The sequence below is a fragment of the Pimephales promelas genome, chromosome 3 (genome assembly GCF_988280905.1).
Source record: "Pimephales promelas chromosome 3, fPimPro1.hap1.1, whole genome shotgun sequence".
Lineage (NCBI taxonomy): Eukaryota > Metazoa > Chordata > Actinopteri > Cypriniformes > Leuciscidae > Pimephales > Pimephales promelas.
This window is the reverse complement of record NC_142771.1, coordinates 30,080,095-30,096,483: the sequence shown is the minus strand read 5'-3', so window position 1 is coordinate 30,096,483 and position 16,389 is coordinate 30,080,095. Positions and strand designations below refer to the sequence as shown.

Sequence of the window (16,389 nt, the reverse complement as noted above, 5' to 3'; positions counted from 1 at the left end):
CTGAGGAATAAAGCACAGAAGTGATATGATGAACCACTTTTATGGTGCTTTGTTTTAGTTCACACCACCCGTCCTCATGTACTTCCATTACAGTGAAAAAAACATTCGCCTAAAATCCTCCTATTATGTTCCAGAGAAGAAATAGCTAAACAGATTATGGAAGGAGATCCCCTTCCCATCTAACCAGATCTCTTCTTGTATTTGACTTTTTTCATGCAGTTCCTGATGAAGCGCCCTTGATTCAAGCCGTGAAACCCTCCACGACAACATCCGTGCTGGTTCATTGGCAGGTACGCTAATGCCAGCCCACCCCGGTCGAGTGAACTCCTGACCCCCATTAAGTTTATCTCATGCACAGATAAAAAACCGGCTCCAGCATGAGAAGAATACCAGCATGTTGCAGTGAAATTACAGCCCTGTTCTGTTTAATGGTCTGACTTTTGTCAATAATTAGCCTAGCTCTGAGCAGCCTACCGTGCATCGCTTAGTATTCCTCGTGCAGGTTTGAATAAATTAATGACATGCGGTATTGATACCCGCACATTTACAGAGCTCGCAGAGGGCTTCGGCAAGGCCCGGGATAATTAATACCCGTGCGCGACAGCGATCCTGCAATCTGAAGGGATATTAATTAGTAGCTGAAACCTTTATTCACTGACCTATGAGTCCCGGATCTTCTCACTACTGTCTGTTTTATCAGCAGAACCGTGGGCCGAGTTGATTACACTTAGCTCGGAGCTTTGTTAATTACCACTGACTGAATGGCTCAGAAATTAAATCCTCATCTTTTATTTATCTTATTCGTTTTGCGGCAAGCGTCGCGCGCTGATGCGCGATGGAAGATCATTCGGCGCTGTCTGTCAGTTGCAGCCAGGAAGGCTTTTTTTTATCAGGGTGTCCTTTAATAAGGACCGTGAGAACAGCTAGTGGAATGTGACCTTTAATTTAATCTATGCTTTTGCAGAAGCCCAAAGAGGAGAGTTTGAATGGGCTTTTGGTGGGCTATCGGCTCTACTACCGTGAGCTGCAGTATGACAGCGCTCCGCAGGAGTCAAAGAGGGCCGTCAACAGCTCCTTGCTGCGCACCGAACTGACAGGTAACTAGCGGGAGGAGGCTCTCCTCTTGAACCAGAAACGTCTGCACACAGCCGTGATTTATTGCTCGAGTGCTTCTTTGAACACTTTAACCCATGCAGTTATTGAAAAGAATATAAATAAATTATTATATTTATTTCTCAAGGAATTCCTCAATGATTTAAACACACTTGTTTTGACTTTTGTGCAAAGATATTGTATTTCTCCCAGCTACTCTCTCAGAAAGAAAGGTGAGTTTTAAATTGAAACTGGGACACAATCAGTGATGGCAAATCCACGTTAATACAATGAATATGAACTTTATCAAAGCATTAGGGTGAGCGTCCTCCTTGCAGTTAGGACGATCATTTTAAATCAATTTATTGTCGATTTTGAGATTGCTTTTCAATTCTAAAGATGAAAAAGTGGCAATTTATTAGGAATTATTCCAGGTGGTTCTTCATCAAATGCAAAGCTTGATTGACTATTATTTTTAATGATAATCAATTATAATCATAAATATAGCTGCAAGCAGCAATTATCGGTGCCTAGCACAAAGAAGACAATTAGACGTGCCAACATGGACCAACTGCAACAATGAGCAATTAAAGACATTCAAAGATGATTTTAGGCAAAATGGCTGAAAAATCATAGATACAGTAACTAAAAATATGATTTAATGGATAATCAAGACACATGCCTAGTTTTGTAACGGTACATCAAAGCATTCGTAAAGTGGTGGGCGCTTTTTTCCACCGCCGTTTTTGTGTGTTCTCAGAATGAGCCCACAATGACACATGTGTGTGTCAAATCTAGTGAAAATATCTATATCAAATATCAAAACATAGAATGTTTGATATCGTTAGACTCGCCAAGGATTCAGAAAAAAAAGAAGTCAAACAAATCCAAAGTTATAAGTATGTAAAAAAAAATCACCACTAGGGGGCGCTGGTCCGAAACTTCTCAGACTCTTTCCGAGCATCGTGCTGATGTCCCATAGCCAGTTTATGCCCATACCAAGCATTCATAAAGTACAGCATTTTAGTACAAAATTTTAAATGGCCGAAATAAAAAAATCTAAAAGTTCAGAAGTTTTTTCTATTTGGTTAAATTTTCGTGAAAATCGGAGCAACCGTCTAGGACGAGCTCGAAAAAGTAGGTTTTTAAAAAAAAATCTAAATGGCGGAAGGATTTTCATGATGGAAAATGACGTCATATGATGCAATCGTATCGTCTTGGGCCAAGGAATCAGTGGGAATTTTGTTTCTAGCCCTTATGGTTCAAAAGTTATTAGCATAAACATGAGTGAAACTTTGGACAGTTGGTGGCGCTAGAGGGATTGAGTTAGAGACTCCAAATTTGCTATGGTGTCTTCTATCAGTGCCAAATTTATAACTTTATAATTCATAATTAAAAAATGCTTCTTTCCCGCAAGTGGTTCTATGGGCTGCCTGAATAAGAACGCCAACGATTTCAACAGGTGCCTCCGCACTTTCAGTGATTGGCCCCTAATAATAATAATAATAGCATAATAATATCCCTGTTAACTAAGAAAAGCTGGATCCAAAATGACATCATTTTTGGTGGGAAAACCAATGGCACAAACATAGATGTAACCAATGGTGTTGATGAATTCTGTGATGTTTTGTGATATTAGTTTTGACTCGCTTTGCAATATTTGATGGAATTAAAAATATGGTCAATATTAGTCAAATTTATCTTGGCTAAATGTAAACTAGTTTTCAATTCCTCACTGAGCTTATTTTCTGTCAATTTTGGCAAGTGTTTGACGTGAGCTTTTGTGCAAAAATGTATATTGTATTTTCCCAGCTGCACTCTTGGAAAGGAAGTCGAGTTTTGAAATGAAACTGGGACACAATCTGTGATGGCAAATTTGGAAATCCACATTAATACGATGAATATTGCGCCAATTTGAATGTTATCAAAGCGGTTAGGGCGCTTTTTCTCCTTGCAGTTAGAGAATATATTTCCACCGGATGGCTGAGCGTAGGTGAACTCATTACGCGCTCAGGCTGCGTGAGGTGCGGAATCATGAGTTTGAGCTCAAGTGTTCGACACCATGCGCACCAACGGGCTCTTTTTCCACAGCCCGGATCCGGCTGCTAAATCTCCTTTGACAAATTGGACTCAGCAGTGTTGACAGCATTTAAATGCGCAAGCCCGGAGCAGCCAAGCACGAAGGCATATTTAATTCCTTTTCGCTATGTTCTGCACTGGTCAGGGCAGGAACGCAATATCTCTCCTCTGCTCTCCACTCATCTTACATGTTAAAATCTGAGGTCGGTTAAGTGCTGAATGCACCTCCCTGCTGAAATCACCCTAAATGCCAAGAGGAAATTACCAGAGCTATGCTCTGTTTGTTCAGGCTTAACAGCTTACATTGAAAAGTTAGCAGGTACTCCAGAAGCTAACAAGGTCCCTGTCACTTTCTGAGGCATTCTGCTGAAGATGAGTCCGTTTCTGTTACTTATCTATGCCTATGATTGGTGTTCATAGTGTTTTGTCAGGTAGATAGATTTAGTCATTCCTCTTGTGCATGTCCCCTTCATATGTCTTAATGTATTGAGTATTCGAATGACATTTTTACAGATTAATATAATATTCTTTATTTTAGTATCAAATATTACAGGGTTAGTTCACCCCAAGTTTTTCGTTCATATTCGAAACACAAATTAAGATTTTTTTTATTAAATCTGAGAGCTGGATCACTCCTCCATAGGCTTCTAAAACGATTGAAACTTGCCGGGCCATAAAAATTAAAGACATCGTTAAAATAGTACAAGTGACGACAGTGGCTCAATCTTAAGTTTATCAAGCGACGAGAATTCTACGCAAAGGCTTTATTCAACTATTAATTTTCTTCTCTGTGGGCCTCGAGGTAATTCACATCGTAGTGTAACTGCGCAGAGCTTGAATGGTTGAACATCACACGTTAGCTGACTATTGACCGACGCTGGTCATGTGTGTGACATGCAACACTGAAGCGCTGTGCAGTTTCACTATGAAATCGCACTAACTTTTTGTGGGAAAGCCACTAAGCTTTAGCAATTTTTTTGACAAAATGATAGAAACCTGTATGATAATTTGAAAATATGATAAAAAATGTATCGAACGTATCTGGGTTAAATTTAATTTAAACTTCACTTTTAGTCCCTCACTGAGCTCTTTATTTCTGTCCAATTAGGTATTTTGAAGTAAAGTTGAAGTGTCTGAGCTTGACCAGAAGATACTTCTGATAGTCTGATATGCCGTCTTGTAGAAACACTTTTTTAAACTACACAGACATATTCATTTAAGTTACAGAGCTCAAATGGAACAGTATAAAAGTGGTGCGGACGTTCCGATTTTTCATTAATTTTCCCCAAGTGATGCTGGATCAGTATATGTTTTAAAACTTTTATTAGGTCCCTAATGCACCCCAGCTTGTGATATAGAACTGAATATTGACTTTTGAATCATTAATCACTGACTCGCTTTGGTTTCTCGCGGGGTTTGATCTGAGCGCGTGCAAAAGTGAGATGAGCATTGTGGAGTTTCATCAATCTCTTGGAGAAGTGTGTGATGAGCAACTTTGAAAAGCAAAGATTTACTGCCATGATGAAATATCCCTTTGATTTGTGCTTTTCCATCTCCAGTAATGTATTCCTCATCAGTTGCTCTTTCTCCCTCCACAGCCAAAAGCACTGTGAAGACTGTCAGCAATCCTTCATTAACCGAATTCGAGCTAACGCGTAAGTTTTATTTAGCCATCTTTCTCATTTATGTCAGTCTGCCTTTGAAGTCCGAAATAATCAAATTCCCTTTGGCAAAGTGTGTAATCCCAAATACTCTTCCTGTTCGGAGAACATGTTTTTTCCACTAATCCATCTACTCTGACCAGGAACATTCTGGCCCTGAGATATTCTCACAAGTGAATCTCATTGCACTCTGCCTTAGACTCGAGAAATGCATGTTCTCCTGTGTAAGAGTTTGATGCCATTGCTTTCCATAATCACAACCAAAGTATTCTGTATCCAAACTTTATGGAACAGTAGGTGGATATCTGAGAAATGCTTTTGTTTCTCCTCAGATGAATTCTCATTCTTCTTATCTGCCGTCTCAAAGTCAAGATACACCTTTCAAGTACCCTTATACCCTTCTGTTTTTAATTTTATATTCTTATCAGAGCTGCAGAAATACAGGCGCTATGAAATTGTTATGACTGCCTACAACGTCATCGGTGAAAGCCCCCCAAGTGCTCCAGTTGAGGTGTTTGTTGGAGAAGCAGGTAAGCGATTATGTGAAACTGAGGCCACTTTCTACATTTTTGCAATATTGTCTGAATCTACCCTATCTCACGACCAATTCGTACGAATTCGTACGAGTGATTCAAAAGTGGCTAATTCGCACTAATTCATACGACCTCACTCATACAAATTTGTACGATTTGTCTAAACCCACGTGACGGTTATGTTTAGGGGCGGGGTCAGGGGTAGGTCATTCGTACGAATTCATACGAATTGGCTAATTCGTAAAATATGTACGATTTAGCTAAATCGTACTAATTCGTACGAGTGAGGTCGTACAAATTGTTACGAATTAGCCACCTCGTAAAATTCGTACGAATTCCCGTGAGATCGGGTTGTCTGAATACCTATGCAGCAATCTAATTCCATATCAGCTATAAATTCATAAAGACACTTTTGATTAAAAGTGATAACATCCAGTTCCATCCTGTCCCAAACTTCATCCATGCCCCCCTTATTGTTGAGCCCTGATGTTTAAGGACCACTCCGGCGCAAAATGAACTTTTGGTCTAATAACTCATTGGTACCTAGTCGACCGTTCTCTGAGATTTGTTTTCATGATAATCAAATGTAAAGATCTCTAAAAACTATTTAGTGTATAACTAATGAAAAATAAATATCGCTAGTTAATACCACGAACAAGGCTCAAAATAGCCCCACACTAACACAATAACATAATGAGGGTCCCTACATGCAAACCGAAGCATTGAGAACTTTGTAAAATTACAGACAGTTTAATAAGAAGATACTTTATAAATACAGTCCACTTCGAGTATACAGGCAGGAGCCATCTTTGGAAAACAGTCTCGACAAGTCGAACCACGAACGGGTATTTTAAGGGGTATTGTTACACCGGACGCTACAGTTGTCATGTTGTGACGTGCCACAACATCTTGAGGCTGTCTACACTTGACGCGACAAAGCGAACATCCCAATTCCATTTGTCCAATGTGTTAGAAGTAGCGTTCGAGCGCTTTAAATACATCCAAAATAGAATGGCCATCAGTTAAATGTTGTGGTTTTGTAGTGCATAGTGTAGACAGCATCACTGATTATAATGGGTTTTATTGTCTTTTGTCTCGTTGCGTCGCGTCACGTCACTCACGCCCAGTGTAGACACAGTGTAAGGTATCTTGTATTTTCTAAACTTGCATAGTTAGTCGAATATCCCGAATAAAAACCAAACTTGCCATTAAATCATTTGTGCCGAGGAGCATTAGGTTACTGAACAGATCAGAAACAGGCACATATAAAAAATATATATTTTTTTTTAATAGTGTGTTATTATTATTATTTTTGTTTATTGATTCATTTTAGCTATTGGACTGATGATCGCATGTTACCACCATTGCTGTGTTGTTTGTTTTTTTGTTTTTATGTATCCTCTGTCCACAATGTTGTTGTATATTTTACTGTTATCTGTGCTGATGTTCAATGTGGCTCTCGAGTAAAAAACAAATTACCCTCGGGGCAATAAAGGTTTCATTCAATTCAATGGTTATGTAGAAGACATAACCATGGGTTGTTGTTTTTTCAAATACTGAGCAGACTTTTGTCAAACCCAGACCAGTATGCTTTGCTGGCACCATCCCACCAGAGGACCATTTTAATGAGAGAGCAAATTCACAGAAAACATCTTTGCCGCTCCACCCTGACAGATGTGATGACCACTGTCGATGGATGTTCCTTTTAAGATGGCTGTGCCATAAGGCTCTCTAGGAGCAGGACAGCATGCGCTCTGCCTCGAGTCCTTCAGGGAATAAGGCGTTACATGAGCTGACAGATATGAATTGTGTTCCCTTAGTGGAGTGGCATGAAGAGGGAATATAACGACAGAGGCGAGAGCTATGGTGAGGTTCTGCTTAATGTGACAGAAACACAAACTCACTTAAAGGCTTGGGCTTGGATCAATTTATGTGTTTAGATCAATTAGCTTTTTCAGATGCAATCATGATTACTTTCTACTGAAATTTCATTTCAGGGATCTGAGAGAGGTTTGGAAGAAAATTGGCTTTTACTCCAAGCAGACCAAACTTTTAAGTTCACAGTTTAGTTTGCTTATAAGTTGAATTGTGAACTTCGTGTACCTCATTTTCACTTTTGCTTGAATCTTAAAGGTTCTACAACCGTAAAATATGGATATTACAGATTACCATACAAAGTGCTGCTTATTCTGTTTCTATGCAGATGACAGAGTGAGATATTATCATACACAATAGTGGGCTGCCTCTCTGTCATGTTGTTATGCTGCCATATGCTGGGATATAAAAAAACACAAACTCTCAAAGGTCTTCCTTCAGTTTTGATCCTGAAGATGGCAATATCCGAAATCCTTGTCCATGTTGGAACATTTTTTGCCCCCCATGAGGAAAACAGCTTATAAGTAATGCTAAGTGATGCGTTTTAAAAATGTAAAATGCATAAAGTTTTCTGTGTTGGGTAGGCTTAGGGAGTGCGAGTGTGTTTGCGCGCTTGTTTTTCTATTCCGGTGGGGACTTCAACCTGAATGCACACAGACCCATGGGGACTAGTAAACCAGGGGTGCGTTTCCCAAAAGCATCGTTAGCCATCGTGTGTGTGTGTGTGTGTGTGTGTGTGTGTGTGTGGCCTAAAATGGTGATACATTTCATATTATAATGTGTGAATGCAAAATTAAATGAAACTCAGTCACAACTCAAATAGTCCAAAATGAGATCTGAGGGAGCAGTTGTTTGTTTGTTCACTTTTCTTTCCTGATTGTGGTTCTTGCGGACTCTAACTGGGACTGGTCACAGTACTTACATAATGTTGCCTTATTGTCGGTTTGATTTCTTCTATTTCTCTCCTCATTTGTAAGTCGCTTTGGATGAAAGCATCTGCTAAATGATTAAATGTAAATGTACGTGAGTCTGGAGTGCTTAGAGATATGAAACGATGGCTGAATAAGTGTGCTCAAAGATGAGTTTGTAGTTTTGAGCTGTACTGAAGGCTGGTTTAGCTCTTTGTTCTCCCCTAGCTCACAATCAGGCTCCTGCAAGCTAGATTGTACTGCTGAATTGTAAAGTGCTTTTCAAATTGAGCTCAAGTTGTTCTGTCTAAAACAGAATTTCTTTTCCCTGTACATTTATTGATTTGAATAACATCCAGTTGCCTGGCTGAAGAGCCGAGCGCTCCGTCTAATGAGCTGCCAAAAGAGGAAGGCCGGATATGACATTCCAACTATTCCTTTGGACACTAATAATTGTTGTGCTGTTTTATTGGGTACAATACAAAAGAAAGGATGTTTATCACCTACACAGCCTGAAACAAATCTATATTCATGTGGGGCATCTTATATGATCAATGAAAGGGCCTTTAGTAGAAAAACAATCCTCCCACTGCTAGCAGATAGATGCATTACATCCGCATTTCTACCATACGCTAAAAGTATTGAACGGAGGCAAATTGCTACAAATGCGAACTGTCGTTTGTGCCGTTTAATTCCACTCCAGCCGTGCTAACAGGCCGACGCTGCACAGACAGGGTGTCGTCAAGGCTCTCGCTCGCCGCACAGTTTTGCATTTCGCCTAATCATTGCCAAGATTATTTACGAAATTCTAAACAGCATTGCTCTAGTAGTGTCACAGTATTAATAAAATAAGTCATGGTGAGAATTTTGGCAGGACGGGTGTTTTTTTTTTTCCTCTTTCACCTCTTTGCAGCATTTTTGGCCTCCTCTCATAAGAGGTTTAATGAAGCAGTAAATATGAATCTGTCATAAAGAATTCAAGCAGCTGGTGGAGCAGGCAGGGTTATCAACATCGGGTTATTAACAGCATCATTAGAAGGGGCCAGGAATGGAGATTACTTCCAGCAGCAGGAGGGGGGACAGCCAAACAAACAAATGAATTTCTCTCTGATTAACGTCAGGTTGACTACATACCCTGAGAGGGATCAGGCCATGCATGCTGGTGTTAAAATGCAGAAACAGCAGACGGTTTTAAACCCTAGTGAGTTGCTCACATAGAAAGCATTTTAAGGCATCTTAGGGGTTCTTGGTGGGATTTTTTTTTTTTATTATTTAAAAGGTGGGTAGCAATCCTGTTTTATAAGCTTTCTAAGGTAATATCACAAACTCAGAATGCACTGCCATAAACTTTATCCACACTCTAAGGGAGAAAAAAGTGCAAAGATTCTACCTTTAGGGGGTACATCAGCTTGTACACTCAAAATGACATCTTTGTACATTATTTAACTCTAAAATGTTCAGTACCAGTTCTTATAGGAGTAGTTCACTTTTAAAAAAACTTTTGCTGATAATTGACTCACCCCCATGTCACCCAAGATGTCCATGTTTTTCTTTCTTCAGTCGAAAAGAAATTAAGGTTTTTGATGAAAACGTTCCAGGATTTTTCTCCATATAATGCACTTGAGTGGGAACCAAATGGTTCAAGGTCCAAAAGACAGTTTCAGTGCAAACTGTTCAAAGGGCTTTAAACGATTCCAGATGATGAATAAGGGTCTTATCAAGCAAAACAATCCCCCATTTAAAAAAAAAAATATAACAAAGTTCAAGTTTTATAAGCTCAAATGGTCGCCTTGCTCTGTTCTGTGATGCGCGTTCGTGACTCTCCTGTTCGAACTCGTTCATCAAGATGAACAAAGCTTTTCCCGAGTCAATTCGTTCATTTCGTTCGTTGAATGAACCAAATGACTTGAAAAAAAAGATTCGTTCATTTTGATAAATGAGTGTGAACAGGAGAGTCACGAATGCGCATCATTATCACCAAAAGTTGAACTACTCCTTTAAGGACATATGACTTTTTCATTTTAGGAGTAGATAAGAAACAAAGTTGTCAAGTTGCCCCTTGAAGTGCCTCCACAAAATAAAAATATGACATCAAACAGTGTATAAATCACTAATTTTTCCAAAATGACTCTGTCCAACGCTAGTTAAAGTTACTGCGGGAAGCAGCGTTTCTCTCTTGTCTGATGAGCCCATTGAGATTTAACAGACACCCTAAAATGTTCTGTCTGTGGGTTTGGTGAAGGGTAATTGAGAATGAAAGGGGGAAAGTCCTGACTCTTGTTTTCGTACGCAAATCGATCTGAATGAATAATCTTGTTAATGAGAAGACGAAAAGTCGAAATGTAATTCGGACTTCAAATTTGAAAAGAAAAAAAAAACATGAAAATGAAAACATGATCTTTGAGGGTTTTATTAGTGAGCAAACCGGCTTGGCAAAGTTAAAGGTACATCTTCGTGTCGATGTCTATCATGACACCTTCAGTTTTTATCAAGCTTTAAAGGAGAACATCGGTACCTAGTCAACTGTTCTCTGAGATTTGTTTTCATGATAATCGAATGTAAAGAGTTTTATCTCTAAAAACTGTTTAGCGTATGGGCTCTATGCACGGCGTTATTTCCGGTGAAGGATTAAGGATGCTCGATAACTTCCGCCGATCATAGAGTCCAATGCAATAGCGAGAATTTATATTGAATTTTATACTCCATGATTATACTAATGAAACGTTAGTCACAAAAACAGATAAAACAGACACCCCTCGTTGTGTTTATGCTTCTTTTTAAAATTATATTAAATAAACATAACTATATATAAAATTACATCTAAACGTATGTACGTTTCGTTTCAAAGACGGGAGGACAGTAAATATCGAAGACTCTGCCATAATCCCGTTTTCTCCGGTTTTCCTCCGCTTTAATATACACAACCGGAAATGGACGAGCATCCTTACGTCAAATGCGGAACTTATGCGCGCATATAGCCCATAATGCTAGTACTGGGGGCATTTACTAAGTAAAAAGAAATCGCTAGTTTATACCACTAACAAGGCTCAAAATAGCCCCACACTAACACAGTAACATAATGAGGCATTGAACGAAGCATTGAGAACTTTGTAAGTGTACAGACCGTTTAATAAGAAGATACTTTATAAAGACAGTTCACTTCGTGTAGAAGCCATCTTAGAAAATAGTCTCGATAAGTCGATCCCCAAACGCCGTTCTTCATACAGTTCAGCTCACTCAGCACGTTGTTCGTGGTTTTATTAGACCAAAGGTTCATTTTGCACCGGAGTTTTCCTTTAATGACTGATAATCGGATAAAATGTTTGCTATTAAAAAGACCAGCTGAACATTCATTGACAAATAAAATATGCATGACATTTGTAAATGCATTCTTATAGTTCCTATTTTGGAATTCAAGCATAATTATTGTTTATTAAATATAACCTGCAAAAAACAGCAGTTATAAATGAATATTTCATTCCTCTTCAAATCTTCAATTCAGTTCAAATCTGTTTTCTGGTCTTACCTGGTTTAAATTGGCCTCAACTGCCTCTCTTTGGCTTTTTTAGCTGGAGATTAATGATTTCATCCACAGCACAAATCCCCTGGAACCAGCCAGCAGATCGACCTTGGAGACCAGCAAACCAGCTTTAGCTGGTTTAAGATTTTCTTTTTCAGCAGGGCACTGAACGTATCAACAGAATAGTTTGATTGACTTAAAAAATGTACTACGTTACCCAAAATTTGTGTGCTATGCATTTTATACTTTTATATTATAAAGTATTGAGTGGTTTAGCTTAGCAACATGCTAACGTCAAACCCTATCGGAAGGAGTTGTTAAATCTCCAGTGCACTTCATGTCAGAGGTGCTTTAGGAGAGAAGTAAAAACTCTACTCAGTTTCTCCACAGGGAAATAGATTTTGAACGATAACTTATAAACCTTTAAAGACAGCCTTTTACTGTGAGCTACGAGGTTGTTAATCAATAGGATTTGCTTCTATTGAAGCTGTTTGCCAGCATTATTTCAGCTTAGTTTTAAAATAATCATGTTTAACAGCAGAATTCATGTTGGAAAAACTACATTACCCATGTTGCTGTACAGAAATTTCAGCATCGAAACAAGCCAAACGTGGAAAAAGATCTCTTTAGCTCTGCCTACTCCCTTGAATCGCTTTACTCCCATGAATTGGGATGAAATGCTTCGTGGGATTGTAGTTTTTCTATCACTATCCCAAAGTACATTCTTATACCTTTTGTATTTTTGTCTGATTTTCAAATACTTTTTTGCTTCGAATCAAAGTTATGTTATGATTCTCCTCGCTGGTTGGCTTGGTTTATGGCTCATAACACTAAGACTTTTTTTTAAATCCCTGTGGTAAAAATGAATGGAAAAAAAGACTTCCTGAACCAGCGCCTCTGAAAAACTGTTGCACTCCATATAGAGTGTTCCAAATCACTCAAAATGTTCGTTTTTAGTCAGGATCATGCTGTGTCGACAGCAAGACAGCTCACTTAGATGCTGGAATAGAGTTTTTTTGTGCTTTATTATAACTGCTCTTTCAGTCTCTCGCACCCCACTGTCCGCAGCTGTAACTCATTCCCGCTCATAAATGATTCAGCCCGCTTTACTACACGTAAACTCAACTTTCAAGCCCCTAATATAGTCAAGCTGTCATGCTGTCGGAGTTAGCTCTGCTTTCAGGTTTGGTCTTATTAAATTTGCTTTTTTTTATTATTGCTGTCTGGGTAGCTGCATCTGTTGCTGTGATTTATGATGGATAGGGCTTATGTATTCCTCGCCTCTTTAATGAATGACATTTAACGGAGACACAACAGAGGGCGGCAGCTACGCTGGAGTCAGTGTTCATCTGATATCACTTTTCCCACTGGGACTGGTTCTCATTCAGTAACTGACGCTAGCCGGGTTTCCACTTTTTCCGCGTTTACACCGACATAAAAGAGTTCATCAATTACTCATCCTCATGTCATTCCAAAACCATAAGACTTTAATTTATCTTTAGGGTTTTTTTTCAGTGAAATCTGAGGGATTTCTGCCCCTCCATTGACAGTCACTCACCCAAAATATGATCAGCTTTTATTCATTTATAAACATTCATCAGCGAACGTATATAGAGCACTCAAATTTAGTAAACTAAAGTCTTGTGGGTTAGAAATAGCGTGAGAGAGTTATTTTAGTTACTACAAAATATTTCTTCTACACTGTAAAAAAAAAATGTTGATTTAACTTAAAAAATTAAGTAACCTGGCTGCCTTAATTTTAAGTTCATTGAAATTGAAAAAATTGAGTTAATACAATAAAGGAGATTGATTTAATCATCAGAAACTCAAAATATTATGTTATCTGAACTATATCAATTATTTAAGTTGATTTGACAAAAGAAACAATGTTGTGATTACAAATCATGAAAATATTTTTTTACAGTGTAGTTTTGTTTTGGACCATTTCTTTTTTTTTTTTAAGTTGGCTAACAAACAGTTTTGTTGCCCATTGACTTTCATTTACAAAAACACTGAGACATTTCTCAAAATATCTTCTGTTGTGTTCCTCATAAGTAAGAAAATCACACCCCAAAGCAGCATGAGCGCATTTCTTTGCAGGGCACAATGTATTTTGTAGTGGTTAGCTGGAGTAATTGAGTGTGATGTATTTACAGTATCTCCTGTGCTCTTTCGTAGCCCCCTCTGTGGCCCCTCAGAACATCCAGATCAACACTTTGTCATCCACACAGCTGGAGGTTCAGTGGGAGCCGCCCCCTGCCGAGACCCAAAATGGCATCATTCAGGGATATAAGGTGACACCCCCAAACCACCCACCTCGTACAATCTCTCTCATACTCTTATTATCTGTCCTCTTTTTCTCCTCCCCTCGAACTCTATTGTCATTTCAAGCTCTCTGGGGTGGAAGAATAGCTACAGTCTGTTTCTTTTGTCTTCATTTTCTTTTCTTGTATTCTCCACAGGTTTACTGTATTAGATTATGGCGGAGACAGTATGTTTTATAGAACCCATGAATTAATGACCATGGGTGAGGGTTAAGTGAAAATCTGCTGAAATATACATGAAGTTGATTCAGTATATAAAAATGTCCTGGCAGTAATATGGAATATTCATGTTAAAAGGGTCATAATGGTATTTTCATACAAGTTAATTTGATTCTTTAGGGTCTGAATGAAGAGTTTGTAATATACTTTAATTAAAAATTCTCATTAGTATTGTAAGAAAACACTCATTTTACCTGGTAGCTCTGTTTTCAGCACGTCGTTTCAGTGCATATACCTTTAAATGATAATGAGCTTCGTTCACTCCGCCCGTCTGTTTTGACACACAAAACTCAGCCAAGAACAGAATCTATCAGAATCTAAATGATCTATCTATATGTCTGTCTGTCTGTCTGTCTCTCTATCTTTCTATATCTCATCTGTCTGTTTGTCTGACTATCTATCTGTATGTCTGTATGGTGTACATTTTCAAAACTCTTTGAAAATGAAATCCAAACTGATCACAATTGTAACGCAGCTAGTCATTCTTTCAAAATCTGATGTAAGGCTTTCAGTCAGTTGCACATGTTTTCAGTCCACATAATCATTATTTCAAACACAAGATTATTGTAATATGTAATGAGAACATTTGGTTTAATCACTGAAACACAACAATATGATCTTCTTTCAGTTTAGTTTAGTTTATCTGTCTGTCTGTCTGTCTATCTATCTATCTGTCTGTCTGTCTGTCTGTCTATCTATCTATCTATCTGTCTGTCTGTCTGTCTGTCTGTCTCTCTCTCTATCTATCTATCTATCTATCTGTCTGTCTGTCTGTCTGTCTCTCTCTCTATCTATCTGTCTGTCTGTCTGTCTGTCTGTCTGTCTGTCTCTCTATCTATCTATCTATCTATCTATCTATCTATCTATCTATCTATCTATCTATCTATCTATCTATCTATCTATCTATCTATCTATCTATCTATCTATCTATCTATCTATCTGTCTCTCTGTCTGTCTGTCTGTCTCTCTATCTATCTATCTATCTATCTATCTATCTATCTATCTATCTATCTATCTATCTATCTATCTATCTATCTATCTATCTGCCTGTCCGTCTGTCCATCTGTCTGTCTGTCTGTCTGTCTGTCTGTCTGTCTGTCTATTGTTCCTGTATTGGCTAAGATTCTAAATGGGAAACCATGGTTCTCTAAAAGTTGAATAAGTTAAGTACTTTTTAGGGCCACTATACATTGTCAATGCATTCATGGCTGAAAGGGTTGTAGGATGCTGTGCCAGACAAAGTTTAAATCTATACATCCACCTATGTCTTTCATTGTCTGTAGATTCTTTACTGGGAGAATGACAGTCAGAACGAAACGGAGAAAGTTAAGATTCTCTTCCGGCCTGAAACCAACATGAGACTGAAGAACCTGACCAGCTACACGTACTATATGGTCAAGCTGTCTGCCTTCAATGCTGCGGGAGACGGCCCGTTCAGTGAGCCCAGGAGGGGGCGCACTCTTCAGGCAGGTGAGCCTCTGCACAAATCATCCTAATCGCCATTAAACTCCCATTCAGAACTGACCACAGAGCCCCCCTCTGACCTGAGCACCAACCGTTACACCCTTAAAAACTAACCTATAAATCTGACCGCAGACAGCGCGCCAAGGGCAATACGTCCACTTCCATATTGTTTTCTTCTCCATGCATGAAAACCAGGTCGACACCTGATCATATTTTGGAGCATCACCGTTGCATCATTCACATTAGCAATTCATGTGTTCTGCATTAAATCATTCACTCTATAAATGTTGTCGGAATGAATTACGCACAAGCAGGGAATGATTTGACCTCAGGCTCCACCTCACTGAAATGACAGGGAGGGGCTCGTTACCCACGAGTCACCTAAAAAAAAACAATTTAAAATTATTCAAATGGTCTTGATGTGACCTCATTTGTTTAAACAGAGGAAATTCACAACCTCTGCCTCACTTTGACATTTCCTAAAGCAACAAGCTGCATTTGTGAAAGAGTATGGGTTTGCATAAGCTAGCACAGTAAAATCTCTGAGAGATCTATTTAAAATGTATTACAAATATTACAACTGACTCTAAAATCTAATTAGATGTGCCACATTTAAAGCCGTTACAAAATAGCCAATGTACTCACACCTGTGACCGCAATCATACTGAATTATTTAAACACTCTACAGTTAAAGGGATAGTTCACTTTGAAATA

The 16,389-nt window shown here is 38.6% G+C and overlaps 1 protein-coding gene across 6 annotated transcripts in view; it reads left to right on the top strand.

Annotated features, from left to right (window-relative positions):
• sdk1a (sidekick cell adhesion molecule 1a) overlaps positions 1-16,389 on the top strand; it is a 354,190-nt gene that overhangs the window by 325,081 nt on the left and 12,720 nt on the right. For all 6 annotated transcript variants that reach the window (XM_089128735.1, XM_089128733.1, XM_089128732.1 and 3 more), the window contains 6 exons: positions 220-290; positions 965-1,097; positions 4,770-4,826; positions 5,261-5,362; positions 13,847-13,962; positions 15,495-15,681. In XM_089128735.1, the coding sequence (XP_088984861.1) occupies positions 220-290; positions 965-1,097; positions 4,770-4,826; positions 5,261-5,362; positions 13,847-13,962; positions 15,495-15,681 (666 nt within the window). The remainder of the gene's footprint in view (positions 1-219; positions 291-964; positions 1,098-4,769; positions 4,827-5,260; positions 5,363-13,846; positions 13,963-15,494; positions 15,682-16,389) is intronic.